The sequence below is a fragment of the Apteryx mantelli genome, chromosome 21 (assembly GCF_036417845.1).
Source record: "Apteryx mantelli isolate bAptMan1 chromosome 21, bAptMan1.hap1, whole genome shotgun sequence".
In the NCBI taxonomy this organism is placed as follows: domain Eukaryota; kingdom Metazoa; phylum Chordata; class Aves; order Apterygiformes; family Apterygidae; genus Apteryx; species Apteryx mantelli.
Window position 1 is genome coordinate 2,796,011 of NC_089998.1, and position 22,082 is coordinate 2,818,092.

A 22,082-nucleotide genomic window follows, 5' to 3' on the forward strand; every position below is an offset into this window, starting at 1 on the left:
TGTAGGTGCCTGGAATTCAATTTGCTTACAAGTGATAATATAAAAGCAAAATGCCTTGTCTTGGGAGTACTGTTAAATTTGGAACACTCCTGGAACTGTTCTAACAGCTACAGTGTGGGTAAACCCAAGCGGTTCCCCAAGACATCATTGCTTCTGTGCTTTCTCCCTGACACCCCTTTACCTGTTTCCTGCCAGAGCCATCATCCTCCATTCCGTGCTGGGCAGCCATGGCTTTGGAGGTGTGCAGAGTGGCAGCATCGAAAGGTACCTTCTCAATCTTGGCAACGCGACCAGAAATGTAAGCCTGCCCCAGTCCTTCCGTCTGGTCCTTGTCCCGCCAGTTCTTGAAGAATTGCTTAAACAAAGGTGTCTCACCACTCTCAGGGAGGACTTGGACCTGAAACAAATGAGACAACCTATCAGGAACAGCCTTAACCCACATCATACATGGTTTGAGCTCTGGCTGCTCCTTGCCGTAGCATAAACTCTGGTTTCAGGCTGACAGAGAATTGCCTGGAACAACTCTTCAGAAGCTGCAGCAGTGAAGCGTTTGGTACCAAAAAGCAGTATTAACAGCAATGTCGAAGTGACTGGTGGGAAACACACCAAATGGGGCATGCAGGTCTTACTGGTGCCATGATGAGAGACACAGCAACCAATAGTTCCTCCAGCTATTACCATACGCAGCAGATCTTTACCAAGAGAAAAGATACATCACAAACCATATGTCTTCTGCTGCTTTAGAAGGGGTCTTTTGCTCCAAGCCAGTGTTATTCAACCTTTCTTAAGCCTTTCTGTAACTACACCTGAAAGGTCTATACCATTACAATCAACAACAGGGATCTCAGAATAGGCTATGGGATACAGACTCTGTCTAAGGTGAGTTTTGAGCAAGGCTGAAGAGGAGTTAAGCTCTTAGAATCATTGTCCCAAGAACAACAAAGGCAAGTTTCTTCATGCCCTCTCTTTTTCACTGTTTGGGGAGAAGTCATGGAAAAGGTAAAAAAATGTCTGAGAGAAAGAAATGTTACATATTAGTTGTGTTGGGATAAAATTACAAGAGGCAACGGGCACAAACTGAAACACAGGAAGTTCCATCTGAATCTAAGGAAAAACTTTTTTACTGTGAGGGTGCCAGAGCACTGGAACAGATTGCCCAGAGAAGTTGTGGAGTCTCCATCCTTGCAGATATTCAAAAACCATCTGAACATGGTCCTGGGCAGCCTGCTGTAGGTGACCCTGCTTGAGCAGGGTGCTTGGACTAGATGTTCTCTTCCAACCTCAAGCATTCTGTGAAATGCTCTTAGCCCAGGAGCTATACTGTTTAAAATGACCCTGCAGGAGAGCAGATCTTCCAAAACAGGAGCTGCTTGAAAGACTGCTAGGGACACTTCACAGTAGCTGTGCTCTTCAGTAAGTGGCCTGTGTGGCACAAAAGTGTTTTTAGTGATGTTTGGGGGTTGGTCATAGGTGGGCTGCACTTCCTTACCTGGGTATGTTTAGGATAACCCATTTTTTCAATGAACTCTGAAGCGGTTTTCAGGGCTGCCTTCTTCTCTTCAGAGTTGGCACTCTTTCCTTTAATGAAAGCAGAGAGAGAAGAGATCAACTTTTTAAAAGTTCCGTGTACCCAGAGGAGAAAGTGTCCCAGGCACTTCTACCTGTTGTTACAGTAGAAGGGTCCAGTCTTCCAGCTAGAAGATGATGCCAAATAGCAAATGACAATTTATTACTTGGATGCTCATCTGTGATGGCCATGAGAGCACAACTGCCTTTCTACTTACAACACAAATTTAATTTCTTCGCCCCAGGGAAGCAGTGGGAGAAAGCATTCCTGAGATCGTTAATGCTGTCTGTACTTACTTAGAAAAGCACCACCACCACCACCAAATACACCCTCCCCTACCCTGCTTGAAGGAAACAGGGATCAGTAATTGCATTTAGATCCTATGCATACATAACCGCCTTCACCTCCATCTCTGCGCTACCTTTCCAAACAAAGATCTTTCCATCTGTGCCATGGTCCAGAATGAAGCAGTCATCTGTATTCAGGGCTGCCTGAGAGAAGGGGTTCTCATCTGCCACCAGAGAGACTGCCATGTTCCCTGCCCCATTGGAGACCTGCAATAACACAGTACAGAGGTCAGATCAGGCATCATCTGTCCCCCTCCCACTCCACGGCAATAGTTCAAAACTCAGGGAGCAGAAGGAAAATCAACTTGAATGCATTGGCTGCTTTGAGCACTATTGTTTTCCAGACAGGATTCTTTGACACAGCAACAGTATGACAAAAACAGAACATCTACTATGGGGATTTCAAGAACTTCTAGCAAAGCAGATACTGCTGGGACCCAAGAAGGGTTGATCCAAAATAGTAATACCCTTGCTGCAAAAGTAGCCAAGAAATATCTTCTAAAGCAAAGCAACTGCACCCCAAACTGGAAAAGACTGCCTTGGTAAAACTATGACTAGGTCTCCCTGTATAAAGTGGGTTTAATGGTCTGAGTTCTGAACTTACTGATGGATAAAGGTCTACATCACAAACCACCTCAGCAGACATTCACTAAATCATTAGTAGAGACTGCTGTAGGAAAAGTTGCTCCTAAGACGACTTGGACATCCTCCTGCACTCATACTAGTTGGTGGCAAACATTACCTCGCAAACCATTGCTTCATCATGCTCACTGGATGCAGAAAGGGGTAGAGTCTGGCCCCAGGCTCACTGCTTCTAATTTATTCCTGTCATCTTCCTAACACAAAGCCTGATAACAAAACAGAAGACTCCCTTTCTTCATTTGTTTCACACTATTCCATTCCCTCAAAAATTCCTGAAAGTCCCAGCTGTCTTGCTGGAGTCAGCAATGCTGATAAAGACAACAGAAAGCATGTGGGTATGCAGTGTAAGTAACCAAGGCTCATATATAAAACTTAGTAAGAAACTAACAGTAGAACTAGGCTGAAGCAGGACTCAGATCAGATCAGCTCTTCTCCAATCCAGGTCCATCTAACTGTGCAAGGATCACCACCCTCCACAAGGTTATTTGTCAGGGTCCATCTGTTTCTCGTTACCTTATAGAGCTTAGCCAGCTTTCTATTGGCTGTATCAGTTTTGGTTTCATCAGAAACTCCCGGTGGCAAACTGGGCTTTGGTCCCAGAACCTGTGAGAGAGAGAGAAACAACATTGCTAGCTGATCCACAAGAATCTCTGTTCCTCAGATGCTCCAACCACAAGGAACATGTAGAAGAAACTTTCATATCAACAACAGCAAAAATAACACACACTGATCTCCCAATGATGCAGAGGCCCAAGCCTGCATCACTCTGAATTGAGCGTGTTTATGCTACTAACACTTGATATGTAAAGATACCCTGTACTGAGTCTGTCTACCCATCCCAACTCTTCTTCCACATACCACCCTTCCTATCCAGCAGAGAAATGGATGAAGTGAATAACCTGAAGCATTTCCTCCCGCTCTGATCCATCCTCTACAACATAGACTTTGGCCCGGCCGCTCCGCTCGTTGTCCCGAATTCCCTTGGCCAGCACAGTGGCCTTCAGCCGTTCATGGCGGTTGCTGTCGGAGCCACACCACTGATAGATGTCCTGGGGGGAAAGACAAAGACCATGCAGCGGCAGAGTGTCAGAGCCTAACAGCCCCCAAACTGGATGAGATGGCTGTATGGCCAGGCCTGAAAGATGTTAAAATACTGGCTGAACAATATTTCAGAATACTCAACACTTGACATCACTTCAGTTTTTCTTCGCACACTGATTTAATCAGACCTCTCTCCCAGCCCTGAAAGTTCACTAAACCTGTCTTTTACATGGTACTTACACTACCAAGGTCAAGGATGAAGCAGTCCCCAGTGTTGAAGCTCTCCCAGGTCACAGGGACCTCAGTTGCTCGGACTGTTCGCCTGCCTTTGACTTGAAGAAGCCTCTGGACAGTTACTTCATTGGGAACCACATGCCTGAAGCCAGAAGCCACACCACCAGCCTAAGGGAAGAAGAAGAAAATCAGTTCACACTTGTGCTTTTACTCCAGAAAAAAAAGAAAATCCTACTAACTTGCTATCTGTGAGCAGTTTTTGCCTCTCTCAGGAAAGAGGGTTACCAGTAGCTTCCAGAGGGAGCTAGTTTGCCCCAGTCTGAGCTTTCATATATTAATATATCCATCACTCTTCAAATTCCTGTGGTATCTATTCTATGGGATACTGATACGACACAGTTGGAGATCTCCAGATTCAAAGAGGATGATGATAAGTTGAGGTATTTGTAGGGTTTTGACTGCTGAGGTGAGGGGTGTATTTCCATGCGTATCTTGTCCTGCCTACCAGAAATTATCCCAGTCTCAGTATTCACTTTCCTGCTGATAAAGAGATACTTGCAAATTCCTTGTCAACTTAGGCAACGGGACTAATTTCAGTTATTCCCCCAAAAGCACTACATGTAAGTATTTTGCAAGAATTTGTCTTGATATCACTTTCCTTGTGCCACTGGATTTCTAACAAACATAACTATTCTTGACTATAAGTTTCTACTTCTTCTATTCCATTTTACTGCAATGGGATGAAAGAGTAATTCCCACAGCTATTCTCCTATTTTACTGAAATATTATGAATGCCAAGGAGGTGGGCTGAGCACAGAAAAAGAGACTGGAAAGGTCAAACTCTGTTAGGTAAGTGGGGAGAAATTATTAAATTACTGGGTAGGCGTTTCCCATTAACTCAGATTGCTGTTTCTTAAATTAATTCCAGACATCTTGAGACTGTTCTTTCCTCTACTTCTCAAAGGAAAACAAAACCTCAATTTCTAAAATTTCCTGGGGCTTTACTTGTGTATTATTAATTCAGCCAAAGCTATCCCCCTGGGATCTGCTGTTCTCCACCCTGTCAGTTCCAACACTGAAAACATCTGGTTGAGAGTGGGGTTTTTTTTTAGCAACTATCAAAATGGCAACTCTTCTTCTCCTGAGAAGAGGACAGGATGTCATTTCTTGCAGACTTGATTCAGTCTGGCAGTATAAAGACCCAGTGATTGCCTACCTTGTACTTGACGCCAGATTTGAAGTACCCCAGGAAAGTTGAGGACTCATGGCCTTGCACTTCGCGATGCTGGACAGCCTTCCCTTGAAGGTAGTCATCCATCTGGACAGTGAATATGGCAGCTGCCCCACGTTCATCTTGAGAGCTTTCATCTCCTAAGAAATGAAAAGGCAACAGCTTGGAGACAATGGGGGGTTTCTGCCTCTATGTTCAACCATGCAAAAGTACTAGGGAGAAAGGAGATCGCTGGAAAGCTTAGTTTACAGAAGGGTCTGCAAATTTTTCTATTAATGACCCCAAATAGCAGTACAAACTATGTATTTTTCTGGCAGGCTCATTATACCATCATAACTGCTGCAGTCCCGAGGAACCACTGCTTTACAGCTATGTCTTTGACAGGCATCATGAACTCTCCCACTGCCATTTCTTCTTGTCCTAGGAGAAAACCTGCTAGCAGCCAAATGCACGGACAGATGAAGCGGCAGCAAGGTGTTGTCATCAGGCTTTATGAGGGCTGTAGAGATTAGTAGGGCACCAGTTCCACAGCAGTTTGCCTCTCAGGTCTACCAGGCACTCTTTCTGGGGAAAAGCTACTGACACATAGCAGACACGACAAAACATCATACTTGTATCCTACATAGCTTTGACAATGATATGTTCCATGAGTCTTGGTTTTGCAAGATGTGGAGAAAGCCTTACCGTGTTACTCAGTGACATTTACTGAGAAGGCCAATTAGCAGGTCTAAACTTCAGGGGAAAAAAATCCACTCTGAGACAGGAGGATAATTACTGACTACTGATCTTTCAATAGAAAGATTTCAGTAGTCTCTTTCATCTGAGACCTCATCTTCTCTGTGGACCTGACAGTGTCTCTGGAGAATAGGGACTTCTGTCATCTTGACCAGAAAAGCCCTTCTTTCAGTGACGCAATACAACTTCTAGGTACAGAGATGGCTGCACTTACGATTGCAGAAACCACTTCAAATATTTAAGGTGAGTAGCACCATATTCACATAAAATTTCATTCTTTCTGTAGTCTCTTATTTCCTCTGGTAACCCTTACTGGACAATGCTACACTAGTGAGAGGAACAGAGTTCACTTTGGGCTCCTGGTTCAGCAAGGGAACTCCCATCAGACCTTACCTAACCAGAAATGCAAGTCGTACTGGAGGTTCCCATTCCGCTGTTTGATGGTATTCAGCACAAGATAGGAATCTCCTGTGAAGAAGTCTCCATACAGATTTTTTGGCACTGGTACCAAATCAAATTTCTCAATCCTCCAGATCTGAAGGCCAGGTTCCTTCCCAGCCTTCAAAAACTCGGCGTGTTCCACCATGCTGACAGGCTAGAGGTAAGACAGAGAATGTTGTTCAATACGCACAGTACACGGGAAGCCCTTGTTTAGATTATATTGCCTCTGATCTCTTAACTATTGTTCCAGGCAACAAGTGGAAAGTTTCCTATTTTCTCTTGCACTGAACTTTCCAAAATCTCTCAAATGATCACTGTTGAACTTCTGTTCAACTCTGCTTCCTGACTTACTCCTGACTTATTCCTTCCTAGACTTTCTTTTCTCCACTCTTTGTCAGTAAGTCTACCTCTATTGATTTTACTCTGTGTATTACATTTTCCTTCTTTTCTAATCTATTGCTTTTTAATAGGGCATATAAATAATAGACAAATTCCCTTGCTGGCTATTCTTTTCTCTAAATGTTGCATGAGTTCCAAGAATCTAGGAAATAAACATACTCCCTTTAACTATATATGTTGTATACCTAGCACAATCATTATTTAATGTTTCCTAAAACCCGGATAATCTTATCTGTCTCTCTCTGGAAAATGTTGTGAATATCATCACAGAGTTAGATTAACATGTTTCTTATAACTCTTCTGTTTATAATCCTGGGAGACATTACTTCAGTACTTCTACATAACTGTTCTCTTCTAGGAATTACACTAATATGGATAACATCCTGTCTTGAAGGACATTGCAATTTTGGTTTAAAACATATATTTTCATACTAATGCCGCATATTAACAATATGCTATCTATTCTTTTAACAAATGTCATGGGCAGTTTTATATAACTATACTTTAAAAGAATTCAGTCTGGTAACACTGAAAAGAAATAAAACACTTCTGTAGTATTGGCAAAGGGAGTTTGTCCACATATTATAGCATGCCTTTGAGTCATACCAGATAACAGGAAGGAAAAAATTAAAATGTTATTTTAGAAGCATCCAGTATTTTGACAAAGAAGATAGTTCATAGTAGCTGATGGAGAGAAGTACAATATGCTCGGCTTTCAAGGCAGAAATAAAGAATGTTACAAACTAGAAAGCAAAATAGCAAGTTAGCTACCAAACTGATCCCTAAACTGAAATCTGGTATCAAACAGATAAAGATGGAAAACAATGAACTTACTGTTTTGATTCCTGACAGCCTGACTTAATTTCTCCCAAATTCCCACCATAAATTTGGACAAACTCCTTACAAAGAGTTAGAAAAGAGTGTGACTCTTACAAGTAAAAACAAAAGTTTTTCAATGTTTATTTGTGATGTTATTCACTTACCACAGCTGAAAGCACAACAGCTGCTGTAACGATATATCCAAGCCCTGCAACAGACACGGAGCTAACACAGTTCAGCTTCAGAGCCATTGTGCAAAAAATGGTGAGAAATATATAATTGAAGTTTTGTTTGCACTGCAACTTAAATAGCATTTCTAACAGCAAATGGGCTTCTCCCTTCTTCTGCAGAAGCTGTAGGGAGTCCTTCCTTCCTTCTCTTGCTGTTAATGAAGATGCACTGCAGAAACCAGTCTTTTATCACATGCAAACACACCCACCCCCTCAGCAAAATAGGGGCGTAACATGTTTGTGCACACGGTCCTCTTGGAAGCCTCAGATACTAATTCTGCCATTTACAGAGGCTTAATCCCGACAGGCAATAATTCAGGACAATATGGTATCCATTACAGCTGACAGTGCAATTATGTTCAAACAAGCCAAATATCTAGTCATAAGGCCAAAAACAGAGGGAGAAATTAAGAGACATCAGCAACAGAGGCAACATTTTATCAGCTGAAAACTGCAGATAAGTGGAAAGCTGATGAGATGCAGAGGAACAGAAAGGCTGTTCCAGACGGCAAGGAATTCAGAGAAAAAGAGTTTGGCAATGAGAAAAAGAATAGAGAAGAACTAAAAGGATACAACAATACAACATAATCTATACAATACAATCTGAGGATGGAAGGAATATGCCCTCATCTCTCTGAACTCGTCAAGAGCAGCAAGAAGCAAACCTCACTATGTGCTTTGTGTGTCTTGCACCTGGATAACATCTCCACATAAGCTTGTATCAGAGCAGAGGGATTTGAGACAGACCAATGTATTTCAGCTCATGTGTTACCAAGAGAGCATTAGTAAGGCTAATAGGTAGGTGAAAGAACAAGAGCTAATTCAGTAATTTCACAACCCAGTGTTACCGGGCTGCAGCAAGACCTTGTGACATGACTCTAACAGCCATCAAATCCATTCGGTTCAATGGAATTACAACAGGATGGCTGATAGTAGCATGCTGATGATCTGCCACGAGCAACAGAGCCTGTAAAGAGCTTGCTCTGTCCCATCTCCATGCACTTCAGCAAGTGAATCTATCGCATTTTCCAAGGGTTTGGAGTAAACTGTGCAGAACAAGTTATATACCACGTTCCACTGTGGCACCTCACAAACAGATAGCCTTACACTCTTACCAGACAACGGAATTGCTCCTAGAGGTGCAAGCAGCAGATGCCTCTAATACCATGCCTGCCAAACACTGCCCAAGAGATTGCTGAGTCTTGGTTCAGACTTGCTCTATGGTGTGGGGCTCGTATATTCTAGAAGGTCAGACAAGAGTACCAGGAGGAATGTGACTAATGCCTGCACGTATTTGCATTGCTGGTTTCCCTTTTGCTCTTAACGCACATTGGAAAGAACTACTGACGGTCTGAGCTTCCTGCTTTCAAAATCTCTCAAAAGATGCTTAAATAAGGGGCCAAACCCTTCACCCACTTAAGACCATAACAAAGCTTCCACAAGGGAAAGATCAGACCCTTTTTTCTGTGCTTTCTCCCCTCTCCACGAGAATATTTTCTTTCTTTCATTGTCTCTCACTAGGACATACTGTTTCTTCCTGTTGTCCAAGCTCATGCATTTTGTTTTGAAATTTCATCTTGGCAAACTCTGTTCTAGTTAATGTACCTTTGACAAATTTCACTGCAAGTTCTCAAACTGCAAATAAATAATAAAAACAATGTCTTTGTCTTACTGGTATTTCTGATCTCTGCAAAGGAAGTTCAGAGAGTCATAGGTCTGAAAAGCAGTAAAAAATTTTGGAACCCTAACTGTGCACTGGGTCAGTTCTAGCAGTCCTCGGAAATCAGCTGTGAATGACTTCTGCAGCTGTAGTATACACAAACCAAGATCACTGGATTGCATAACATTATAAAGAGACAGGTCTCTTCCCAATGGAAAAATACTTTCGACTTTTTATTAATAAATATCTGTATAGTGCCAAACTTTGCAAAATTCACAGAGTGGGGGTGAAGACCTAGGATAACCTTCCCTGTTAGCATCCCATTTTAGAGTAACTTCAAATCCACAGATACATGCTCATAAGCATGTACGGTATTTCAGAAGAAATTGGATTTGGTCTTCTAATTAACTTGACATTTTGTAAGTTTTGCCTTCAATCCAAGCTTGCAATGTCCATTAGTTGCAGAATATAAATACAGGCAAAAGAAGGAAAGAGGCCTATGATGAATAAGTTGTTATATTATAGTATTCTTTGGTAACGATTCAGCTAAAGCATGTCAGGAGGGAGTAAGTGTAATATACTCCCACAGCTGGCATGGTCTATTACTGCTGTCAGCAAATGTTGTATTGTTAAATCAAGCCACAGAAATCTGTGCTCTGGATGTTTTATTGATGGCATACGCCAGATGTGATTACAAGGACCATACTGAAAAGGATGTCCTGTTGGAGATCATGGGAAAAAGGCAAATTTCAAGCTGATGTTAATAGAACTGTCCAGCTTAGTCATAGAAATGGTGCTATGCAGAGCCAACATCTTATGCAAAGGAAAGTTATTTAAGGAAAAGAAGAAAAGGCCTTGGAAAACAGGATTTCAGTGCAGATGGATCATCTGAAAGAAACTTGGCTGTATAGCAGTAAAAACAAGAATTTAAGAAAAAAAGTCCAATGTTTTGAGCAAACAGTGGAAGGCAACAACTTATTATGGTATCCAGATGTGTGGTTAACACAATCATGACAAGCCGATCTGAAAACACCTTATAATGGACATTAGCCTGTAGAAATAATTACAGGGATACACCCCCTACTTAGAATACACAACATGTCAGACATGATATGCAAGGGAAGCTGACAATGTGCAAGGGACTCTGGTTGTCTCATAGACCATTGGCAGAATTTACATACAGGTTTTTCAAGAAAGTACTAGATGATCCTCCTGAGGCTGGAAGCTGTTTGCTTCAGAGAAAAGGCCAGAAGAGTCAGAGAGACTTTCTGTTCTCTGGTCTCTCTGCTCAGCCAATGTGGTATTGCTGCCTTGCTGTATATCTTCTCTATTCTGGTGCTTTTAAAAGCCCTGGTAGAAGCCCCAGCAGATGCTTCTGCCGCCTCCTGTCTGAGACTTGGTAGTTTTCTCTCCCCGTATCCAATCCAAAATATCTTTCTTATTTCCACCCTGTCATCTGTAATAAACACTTCTCTTTGCCTCCCTCCTTAAATACTTCCATTTATGTTCTTTATATTTACCTATATGGCTGTGCCACCTGCTCTCCTGTCACAGAGCCACTCTACACAAGAGTTGTACTCTCCCCTCATAAACTGTTATCAGCACTTTCACCATTTGTCTTTACTCTTCTCTCAATTTGTTTCTGATAAGAAGGTGCCCAGTTTTGTACCTGATCAGGTGTGGCCCCACCTGAACTACAAAGAAAGAACCTGCCGTGTTCCATTTCCAGACATATCTGTGGACACAGAGCCCAGAGTCACTTACTCTTTCTGTTCCATCACACTGCAAAGTGAATTAGAAGGAACAACTAATGTCTAGTTCTCCACACCAAATATACTGTCACATCTTTGCACCTATCGCCATCTAAAGCTTCTAATAATGCCATCTAAAGTATCTTTTTAGGAGGCAATATCATCCAATACCAACAGAAAAGAAGAGAAAAATCTTTCTTCTATTAGGCTCCAGACTGATTCCTACTCAACCTCAAACATTCAGAGCAGCTTACCAAAGCCGAAGGAATGCATGCATTCTACCAGAACATCCTCAGATTTCTGACACTGCCAGAGCATTTCAGACCACAAAATGTACAAACCAGTATTGATAATATTTTAACATTTTTTTTATTAAAAATACATTAAAACAAGATTAAATACCCTGGAATGGATATAAATATTTATTAGCCATTTTATCTGGATGACATAGCAAATATTAGCATACAGCACTTTCCTTACAACACTTTGGACTCTGATGTCTCTAAGACTACAAAGAGAGTATATATATTTTAACCCATTCAATGAAGCTTCTGGATGCTTTTTCTGGATACTTACTGAAGATGTGCAATTGGAAAAGAAGAGGTGGAAAACTACTCATAAAAAGTGGATGAAAAACAAAACAATTGCAGTGGTTCATTTAAATAGATACATCTGAAAAAAGGCCTATGTGTTGAGGAGGAAAAAGATATTTTAAGCGAATCTCTACATGAAACAGAGAAATCTCTAAATGAAACAGACCCAGAGGTCTGATAATGTCACTAACAGCATCCTGATTTAAAGAAAGGGTGTGTTAGGGGGAGGAGGGCTTATTTTTGTTTGCCTGACAATGCACTGGAGAGAGAACTCAGTCTCCTTTACATTCAAAAAACCTGCTATACAATATTTTACTCTCCTTGTAGCTTTTATTCAGTAACTGACCACTTATGAGAGAAAAAATAAACATACATTTTCTTTGAGGATCTTTGGAGTTACAGTTAAACTGTGGCAATGCACATGTGTATATACCCACAGATATAGTACGGGCTTATCCACACAGGGCTTCTCAGGAAAGCTTGGCTGAATTAAATGAGACTGCGAAATAAATGGTTGTAGGACAAATCACCATATGGTTGTTCTCATTTACGACTCAAGTGTCCTTAGTTCACGATAGGTTCAGTTAATTTGTCTTAGCTTGCTACATAAACAAAGCCCACACAGGAAGGTCTGCAGCCAACTAGTATTACACCATGGAGTATCTAAAACACCTGCCGCTTACTTCTGGAACCATTTCTAGATGACAAAAGCTGTACTTTTTATTTTAATGGATTATACTTACAGAGCATCAAATAACTTTTTCAAATAAGGACTGAATTTCTAAAATATGGGGTGAAAAGCAAACCTTAGTATAGACTCTATCCAAACAGCGTTCATGCTGCAAAAATGCCTCTTGTGCACCAATCCTTCTTGTACCCTGGAGGCAAACGGTTGCATTTCCACCCAGCTAATTCTCTCTTCCCATCTGTTTCAGAGCAGGCCTAAATTTACAGCCCTTGATTTGCACTGTCCTGCCCTGGGCACAGGACAGAACTGCATATTCCCGGGTGTCCCGCTTCAAGGGGCTCCATGGGGCACATGCTCCTTGGGGCCCGACGCGCCACAGCTGCCCCAGGGAAGGCCTGGCTTCACTGCCTCCTCGTCCCCTCACCCGCAGCACCGGGAGTGCTCGGGTGCCAGCTCCAATGCCTGGGACAAGCTTTCCCCCTCACTCTATCACCGATAATACATAGTCACTATTCGCCAAAAATTGTCTGCAGAATACAGATTGCTCCAAAGGAATAATAGATCTCCTCAGGAAAAAAGAGACTCCATCGCCTGATAGTATCCAAGACCTCCTCTATCAAGCACCAGGAGGATAAGTAAGTTGCCACTGTATTACTGCTGCAACAACAGGAAAACCATAAGTCGCTGTGGTTTGCAAAGGGCAAAGTTAGACCATCCTACTACCACGATCAGCCCCAATGAAATCAACAGGTTGTACTTGTGGCAGTAACACACCCAGCCTAAGAGCTGTACACTCCAGACCGCTGCTCAAAATAATGCCAAAAAAGAGGTCAAGCATATCACAAATCAAGGAATTTGTTTGCTTTGGGTTTATCTATTTCTACACTTTGAAGTGAATCTACATTTTTTGACCCTAAGTTTTATGTAATTAAACATTATTTGAGTCTTAACTGGTAAACCTGTGGCACATGGAAAGTATGCCACCTAAGCAGACATTTCTTTCTTTCTCCAATCTTTTGTAGACCCATAAAAATTCTGATGAATTTACATAGATTGTGAGAATGAATATTACAGAATCATTCAAGTTCTGATACTAAAAAAATCGAGATGTAACATTGCATAAAATAGAGGTGGAAAGATAGTTCAGCACAGTGTTAACAGCTGATGGCAGTGCATACTGAAAAAGGAAATACTTCTCTGTTTCTTACAGCCTCCTTGCCAAAATAGTATATAATATGACTAACTCTTCAGTGAGCCACTGAAAATAAATTCCACTTTGTTGCCAAGGTGACAGGCATTGACAAATACCTAAAATGACAGACAAGATCAGACTTCAGTCTCCAGACAGCCCTGAATTCATATACACATAAAACTAAAGAAAAGCCCCTTTCCTTGTATCCCCCGAAGAAGCTAGTAAACAAAGTGTCTTTGGGATGAGAAAAATTGGCATGGAAAAGCCTCCTCCTACACTAAACATGGTGACCCCATAAGCTATTTCAGCTTTCTCTGTCTAGGAGGAACAGTATAGTTAATGGTATTCCTAGCAGCCACATCTTAACAGATGCAACCAGCCACAAATCCAAAAAATTCAAACTGGCATTGTCCCTTTAGCAGCTTCCTCCTTGATTTAAAATAGGTATCTGATTTCAAGAATAACTCAGATCAACAGTCCTGGACACAAAGTACACTATGTATTCAAAAATTCAAATTCCTTTATAAATTAAATTATTCATGAATTAAAATCACTTTAGCAAATTAAAACACTCAGATGACATAAGTATTGTTCACTTTTTCCAGCTGTTTGTTTGCGTTATAACTCAGGTCTGCTCTGTTCTGATCTCTCTACCACTGGTCATTTGAATATGATCCACTTAGTAAACACTGAGGATTCAGTCCAATGCACCAAGGGTGAAAACTTCAACACAAATCCTGACTTTCTCCTCGGTTCCAGTGATGTAAATCAGGAAGATTACTTCTTGTATGGGAGAAACTCTTGGATAACATATAGGTTTCCCATCTGATCAAAACATACGCAGCCGAGAATCTGCTGATACAATCAACTGTTTAAAAGCCCCCCCTTAAGAGCATACGTGAGAGCTGAATCATGCACTTAAATACACACAGTGTAAGATAAGTAGGGATCAGCAGAAACCACTGACTACTTTCCTTCAGTTGTGAGCAAAAATGAATCCTGAATTATATTCAAATACAAATCATTGTTCAGTGCTGAAAATATGTCTTAAAGGAGTGTTTGTGTAACCCATGAGACATAATCCAGGACATTAAAATCTGACTACCACGACATATTATGTTCCATAGAGACATCTGGTGGTGACAGCCAAAACACATTAATGCAGGCAGTGAAGACATGCTTGTGGTCAGCTGTAGGGAAAAGACACAGATGTTCTTCCTTCAGCCACCAGGTCCTGTGTATGTACAAGGAAAATGATCTGCAACTTCATGCAAACTACTTTTCCCTTGAGAACTAGCCAATATATTCCTCAGCAGTATGTAAGTCTGTTCAATACATTATCCTTGACCGAAAGAAGAACAGAGTAATACACTACAACTGGAGGAGAAGGGCTGGAAAACAAAAGCGAGGGGCCTAGAACAAGTCCAAAAGGAAGCACAAAACACAGCCTTGCACTGTAAGTTTAGCATCAGATGCAACATTTACTATTGAAGGTGTCCAGGTGGAAGGACTTACTACAAACCATTGCTATGCATATACCAAAGATAAGAGAAGTACATGCAAATAGTAGGGTTGCATTAAAAATACTTGTGATTAAATGCACATAGATGAAATTTTGTCTTATGCTACACTGATGTAGCATAGCACGTCCGAGTCCTACAGCAAGACCACAACGGGGCCTGTGCCTGGCCCTGCTGCAGCAGAAGCAGAAGATCCCTAGGTTTAGTGCACAGAAACTCACTGTATCAGTGAGCTCCTGGTTTCCAAATCAGCTCCACACCAGCTCAATTTATCTTTCCATTTCTTAACAACCTTCACCCAAGACATGAAGCCACTTGGAACTAACAGAAATTAGTTCACTTAATAGATTCATTCAAAACCAAAATGTTTCTTCTAGTTCAGGAAGAATGATCAGAATATGAGACATGGCTAAGAATTACAACCACTGTAGGCTTTTGATACCTGCATTCGCCTGCGGACAGGCAAAAGAGACGGACCTACTGCTATGATCAAAAAATTCCTCCAGTCCTACACCCAGCATGCACAAGCACAGGCAACACCTGCATCCTCCACCATCCCCCTTCTCAAGGGCACCAAAAAGAAACAGGACTCACGTACTTCATATGAAGAGATTTTCTTCAGAAGACTCACAAATACCTATTCCTGAGTAAATCTATGTGAAGACATACAGAGCTATTAGAGTTTCCCTTCTAAGTTTGCTATCAGTTCTCCTCTCATAACAAATGCAGATGTGGTCACTGCATTAATAACTCAGGCTTGAAGGGACAGAATTTCCCATAAACACTGTTTTTGGCTTGAAAACCAGCCTGCCACAATCTCTGCCCGAGGACCAAGGCCTCAGCAGCAGAATGCCGAGCTTCCGTCTCGACTGCATACAGCCACAGGAGGGCAATGCTATAAACAGACATGCCAAAATATTCCCTTCTTCCTCATAGCAAAGTGTTCACAGTTTTCCCTCTGGCAATTTACAGAGGTATTTTACTTTATTTTTTAACAGGCTTCAGACTTTTGGTGTTGAGGAACCACAAGCGTTCTCAGAGCAGACAGCCTGAGAGAAGGCAAAGTCCTAATGGTGATAGCTCTCAGCATGGCAAGCTTCATCCAGCCTGAAAGATTCTGGGATGATTCATTTCCTCCAGTGTTTTAAGGATGCTGTTTTGAATTGTAGCTGTATTTTTGCTGCGTGTGGAAACATTCAGTAAATAACATATGTTTAAACTTTGTTTTTGGATGGTGTCCCACTGACTGACTGGCTCCTAATACAGACAAACGGTTCTTTCTCCCTCTCTCCCGATTGTGCTGAGAGACCAGCTGAGATCAGCTTCAATTCTTTAGGTTCTCAATGGGAGATGAATGGTGGGCAAAAGAGCAGAAGAGGAAGAGAAAGATCAAAAACCCAACACAGCCTATAATCAGAAAAGAACACTTTGAAATGGGTAAAAGAAAAAAGAAAATAATTTTCTTCAGAGTCCATACTATCGAATCCTTCCACCCAGTCACCCTCATGTCCTAAATTTTGATTAAAAAGCTGATAACCTGGTTTGAATATCCTGCCTGAGGATGAAGTTACTAGCTATGTCACAGTTCACACCGAAATGAAAAAGAGTTATTCTCCAGAGAGAAGTGTGAACAGGCAAAACTCTGTTAAATACCCAGCAAATCAACCACTCCAACACCTCCAACATCATTGCACTCTGTTGAATACCAGTGATCCAACATGGCTATTCTAGTCTGGCCTTTTCGGGTCGTTTCATGAAGCTCTCCTGAGTGCCAAGCACTACAAGGCAGCCCAGAAAGAAGCACTTAGAGCTCTACTTAACAAATGTCAGAGCTCTATTTAACCTGGCAAATGCGTGGTCAGTGGATAATCAGGGATATGTATCTGGCAGTCTTGCTGATAGTTCACACAGGTTACTGTTAAAAGCTGCTACTTCCTTTTCCTAATTTTTCTGACCATACTTTCCTTCACTGAGCAGGTGCGAAATACTGAATGTTGACATTTTTGGAACACTGCCTGATCTAATTTCATCTATGATGGGATTTAACAGTGGTACATTATCAAAGCAGTTCCCTTCCAGTGGCCTAGATACACACCTGGATCAGCAGAATAAGTACCAAATGGCAAGCAGGCCGTGTCCAGCAGGATTCACAACTTTGAGTGGGTCTGTACAGTGACGGACATAATGGGACCTGTGTTACTGTAAGGGAAACATTAACTGCTGTGCTCAGTAAAGCACCAACAGTGTAGCCATGTCTGGAGGGTATGAACCAACATATTGGTATGTGTAAAAAAAAAAAACAAAAACCTGAGTGACCTAGCAGTGTGCCAAACAGCTATTAAGAGGCCTGATAAATCTGCTCTGGCAATCAGTGTAGTTCTGCTATCAGAGGACTGAGACCATATGATGTAGTGAAAGTATTATAAATTTGCCAGCATCCATGACCTTCTGGGAAGCAGAGACAAAGCAGAAGCATATTCTCTGAAATCCAGGCCTGTTGAGTATGCAGTCTGTTCAGATGCTTTTACCACCAGTTCATTTACTTTTATTTTTCTTATTAAACAAACAAACAAACAAACACCTTTCCTCGCCCATCTTTTCTAGGCCTGTAGCCCTGAGCAGACAAATAACCAGAGCAGTCCAAGCGGATGCCACAAACCATGTGGCATGGTCTCACCCTCCATTTTTACTTTTTTTCTATCCTTTTTCTTCAAAACGCTTCACTAAAGACAGTCTTCTACTTGGCAGTCTCTCTAGGAAGACAGGAGACCTTTCTATTGAACAAGCCCACAAAGGCTATGCAGTCTGCCTCTTTGCTTAGCAGCAACCTGATTACCCCTGTTTTGGATACAGAGGCAGGGGACAACCAGCTGTGACCTATTTCTACTGTGACAGTATTCTTCAGGGTAAATCCCCGCAGGATGCTCCTATGAGACAAGTTCTTGAAGGATGTGAGACAGAGTAGGCTCTGAATGAAACCCCGTTCTGGACTTCGGCTTGGGTATAGTTAATGACACAGGCAGCAGTGCAGGTTAAAAGCAGCAAGCGTTTATTTTCACGTATTTGCATTAAGGTGTTGTTTCTATGTGGACAGGTACAACCTAATTCTTATGTAGCAATTTCAAAGGAAACAAAAAGGAAGTACTTCTCTGCAGGCATAAAATTAAATTAATTTTCAGATGGTGCTATGGAGAACAAAACTACAAGTAGGATCAGAAAGATTAGAAAAATTCATGGGGGATGGGTTAATTCGTGGCTATTAAACATGATAATCTGAATGCCACCTTCAATTCAGGAAATCCCTAATCACGACAGTTCCCAACTGCCAAAAGCCGTAAGGATAGACCCAGGAAAAATCACCCATGCAAATTTTGTTCTCTTCTTTTGTCTAAACATCTGTTACGAGCTGCTGTCAGAGAAAAGGTACAGATGAACCAGTGTGACAGCTTCTCTGCTCCTGTGCCCTGAGCGCTGTATTCACCTATATTAGCTTTTTACTTTAGCATTGTTCTGTGGAGCCTCCTGCAGAAAAATACTTCAACAAAACCTGGCAGGCTCAACAGCTGCGCACCATCCCCACCTAGGGAGTTTCTGTCTGATATTGACAGAGTAGTTCAAGCATGGCTTGTAGCCAACAACTCGGGCAATTATACTGCTTTTACAGGAAAAGAATTAATCATGCAGAGCATTTCTTTCCAATTCTCTCAGTCGTCTTAGTGTCTGAAGTGATTAATTAATGATTAAGAGATTGAGAAGACCAGGACTTTAAGTAATGATGTGAGAAGCAGAAAAAATGACATAACAGAGATGCACAGAGCAATAAGCACAAAAAAATGATAACTAAGGTTTGTTTGTTTTTTTGTAATACAAAACATCAGTGTCCTTTGAAAGGTATTGCAGAAGTCATCTTTTGAGGCTCGAGTTTAAAAGGATTCAAAAGGGACTGCATATGAAATAAAAATATATGCAATTTTGTTTGCAGCTTAAATTTTTAGAAAGGCTATCAAATATCTGGTTTAGAGCATCAGTCAACCACTAATCAACAGAAATAATAATACATAACTTGTTACTGAAAAATTGCCCACATCAGAATTTTCTGCCTTTTCATGAAAAGCATTTGATAGCAATCAGGCAGAGACGTATTCAGAACTAGATTATTTACATGGCAATTCCTAGAGTGCTGTAAAAGCGAACAAAAAGCAAGAGCAGCTGCTTCTTCCTAGACAGTAGTTAGTTATTGTGCCCAAGCTACTTTATATCAGTGTTTAGCAGTGATCTGCTTTACTGCAATCAGTCTGCAACTTATTCACTTCAGCTCATATGAAAGAAAAAAACTGTTTCTTTAGGTTTAAGGATTCCAAAGCAAGACTGGAAATCTGTTGGCTTGTGGAGCTGTATATTTCTATCCAACATCCTCTTTCACAGCACTGCTACTGAGTAGCAACACCAATGTCTGAGCTCTGGAATTAAACTGGAAGGCTTGTATTTTGAATGCCAGTAAAAAGCAGATACAAATCCTGAACACTGAATACATCACAGTGCTATTTTAAGAATGATTTTGTTCTCACCAGGACTCTGTAAAACAACCAGACTACAAAAAAGTTATTTTATATCTGAACTTGGGGGGAAAAAAAGCACTGGCTCAGCACAGGTCTTTGAAAAAAAAATAGCTGTTGCTTCTGTGGGAAGATCTTACCATTCTCTTACCTTATCTCTTTCACAGAAGCAGCATCCACCTTAGTGACACTGCTGGCCACAGTGCTAACTCAAGAAGTGGCTGAAGCACTTCCTCACAAAAGCATATAAAGTGTCTACAAAAACAGCCTTGCAATGGAACATGTCAGGCAGTTGCCCTTTCAGCTGGAGCTGGCAGCAACCTCCCTCTTTGTAACATTATCACAAAACCAGTTTGCAGAATGCTATCTCATATCCCATGCTTTAGTGATGAAAAGAGAACATTCAAAAACTGGTTGGATTTGTGCCTGTAAAACCAAAGTTGAAACTAACAGTAGCATTTTTGCTTTGTCGCCATTTAGAAATGGCAAAGATTGATGGCTGGTTCAATTCTTCTCTATTTTCCCCTAAGTACTGGAATTCCAACAGGCTGGAAAAAATATCTAGTCTCTTGAGGACAGGAGACATTCTCCTGGGGACATTGCTGGTACTTAGTTTCCTCTAAAATGAATTGGTATCTAAACACTCAGACATCCACTGGAAAAATCTCTCCTGGTAATTTACATACATACCTATGTGATCGATGAAATGTAACTACAATTCCACACCCTGTCTCCATGCAGAATTCTAGTGAAAGCCATGGAGACCGGCTTCTCACCACTCCCACAAGTCAGCCCTGTGATGGGGCCCATCAGTGGTAATGCTGCCACTCAGTATTGGTGCGTAAGTGCAGAGGGAAGCATTCTCATTATGCGCTTGGAGATGAAAAGCCGAGCCCAATCCAGAGCATAAGACCATACCTAGCTCATGTACCACAGCGCTGTCAGGAAGGCAGCTGGAACGCCAGCAGCAGCCGTCCTGCGGAGCGGATGTTAAACTGGGCTGACTTCTGCTTCGTTCTGGTAGCTGTATGGGTTAAAATTAGATCTCTCACACTGTAGTGGGGACTAGGGAATTAATCTTATCCATGAGAAAGTTTAAGAAACTGGTTGTAATATCCAAGGTTGTGTGAGATCCTGGGTACTTGGATACCACTTCATTTGCCCGGACAAATGTTACAAAGAGAGCATATTAACTCAGTGTTTTGTAAAACAACTCGAGAAACCTAAAGGATGAAAGACGCTAAAGAAGTCTCCCCCCCCCCCATTCTATTTCAGAGTAGAAATACCCTAAGCTGAGCCATGCCATACCCCAGCAAAGGAATCTTTTTTGCCAATAAACTTGCATCATGCAGAAAGTTGGTAATGGAAAATTGAAAGAATTGTAATGATCAGTAAGAAAAATAAGAGACTTAATAAGAGACTTAAGGAAAAATGATGCTAGTATCATCCTTGTTAGCAAAGTTGGATTTTTCACATCCAAAAGCAAATAACATTCAAAATAGTTTTATTCAAAGAGGATCTACTTACTAATGAGGCCTCCTTGAAACAAGTCATCCCCATAACTTTTTTTTTAAACACTCTTCCTAGGAAACATTTTAAATACGTTTTAAATGTCTACATTTTTTGAATTTCTATTCAAACAGAGCTTTCAAACATTCTTACTTCAGGCAAAGAACAAAATAAACAAAACCCCCACTGTTCGCATCACATAATGACTCATACTATTTTTACCAGTGTTCGGCACACATCCTAAGTTAGCTGTAAAGCAGAGAAAGACAAGCCATTGCCAGCTGCTCTCCTCTGCACCTCCACTTCTGCCTTCCTCACAGGTTTCTCACAGTTAACTTCTCAAGAACAGCAGTGGGATGCAGCGGAGCGCAGACTCATCTGGGTTTTCTGCGTCCAATTATTTTGTGGTATTTTTACCCCGTGCAGCAAGACATTCTTCTTTGGGGTGTGCTAACAACATACTCTCTGATTTCATGAGACAACTTAGAAAATACAGTCAAACTCTTTGAAGGCCAGTAACTATTACATAGAGGCATCACAAAATATATGGTATTATGTTACCAAAAGTCACAATGCCAGATCAAATGCCAGGGTCGCTGCTGTAATCGCATATGCCACAATGAAATACATAGAGCCCGAACTTAAATGTGAGGCCGTTTCACTTGCCCCGGCGCTTTTTTTCTTATTACCAGGCTTCCAAAAGCTAGAGATTCGCAACCAGCCTAAAGCAACGTCCCCCACAGCTTTCGGCGCGCACCGAAAAGCGCCGAGCACCCTCCCGCGGAGCTGCCCGCCCCGGCCCGGCCCGCCCCGGCCCCGGGGCTGCGGGCGCCCCCGCGCCGCCCGCGCCCCCGCGGAGCGGGATTTCGCGGCCTCCCCCCCCTTCCCCCCGGAACCGGCGCGGACGCGGGGAGGAGAAAACCGGGG

At 41.7% G+C, this 22,082-nt stretch overlaps 1 protein-coding gene across 3 annotated transcripts in view; it reads right to left on the reverse strand.

The window, feature by feature from the left end:
- GSN (gelsolin) overlaps window positions 1-22,082 on the reverse strand; it is a 29,242-nt gene that overhangs the window by 7,044 nt on the left and 116 nt on the right. The window contains exons 1-9 of one of the 3 annotated variants that reach the window (XM_067309058.1): window positions 21,174-21,215; window positions 6,191-6,392; window positions 5,048-5,202; window positions 3,838-3,999; window positions 3,456-3,605; window positions 3,070-3,159; window positions 1,989-2,121; window positions 1,490-1,578; window positions 182-397 (exon numbers count right to left, since the gene is read on the reverse strand). In XM_067309058.1, coding sequence (XP_067165159.1) covers window positions 182-397; window positions 1,490-1,578; window positions 1,989-2,121; window positions 3,070-3,159; window positions 3,456-3,605; window positions 3,838-3,999; window positions 5,048-5,202; window positions 6,191-6,392; window positions 21,174-21,206 — 1,230 coding nt within the window. In that variant the 5' untranslated portion in view covers window positions 21,207-21,215. Of the gene's footprint in view, window positions 1-181; window positions 398-1,489; window positions 1,579-1,988; window positions 2,122-3,069; window positions 3,160-3,455; window positions 3,606-3,837; window positions 4,000-5,047; window positions 5,203-6,190; window positions 6,393-7,620; window positions 7,838-21,173; window positions 21,216-22,082 lie in introns of those variants that run through there. The other 2 variants (XM_013939509.2, XM_067309059.1) reach the window with 2 other exon arrangements.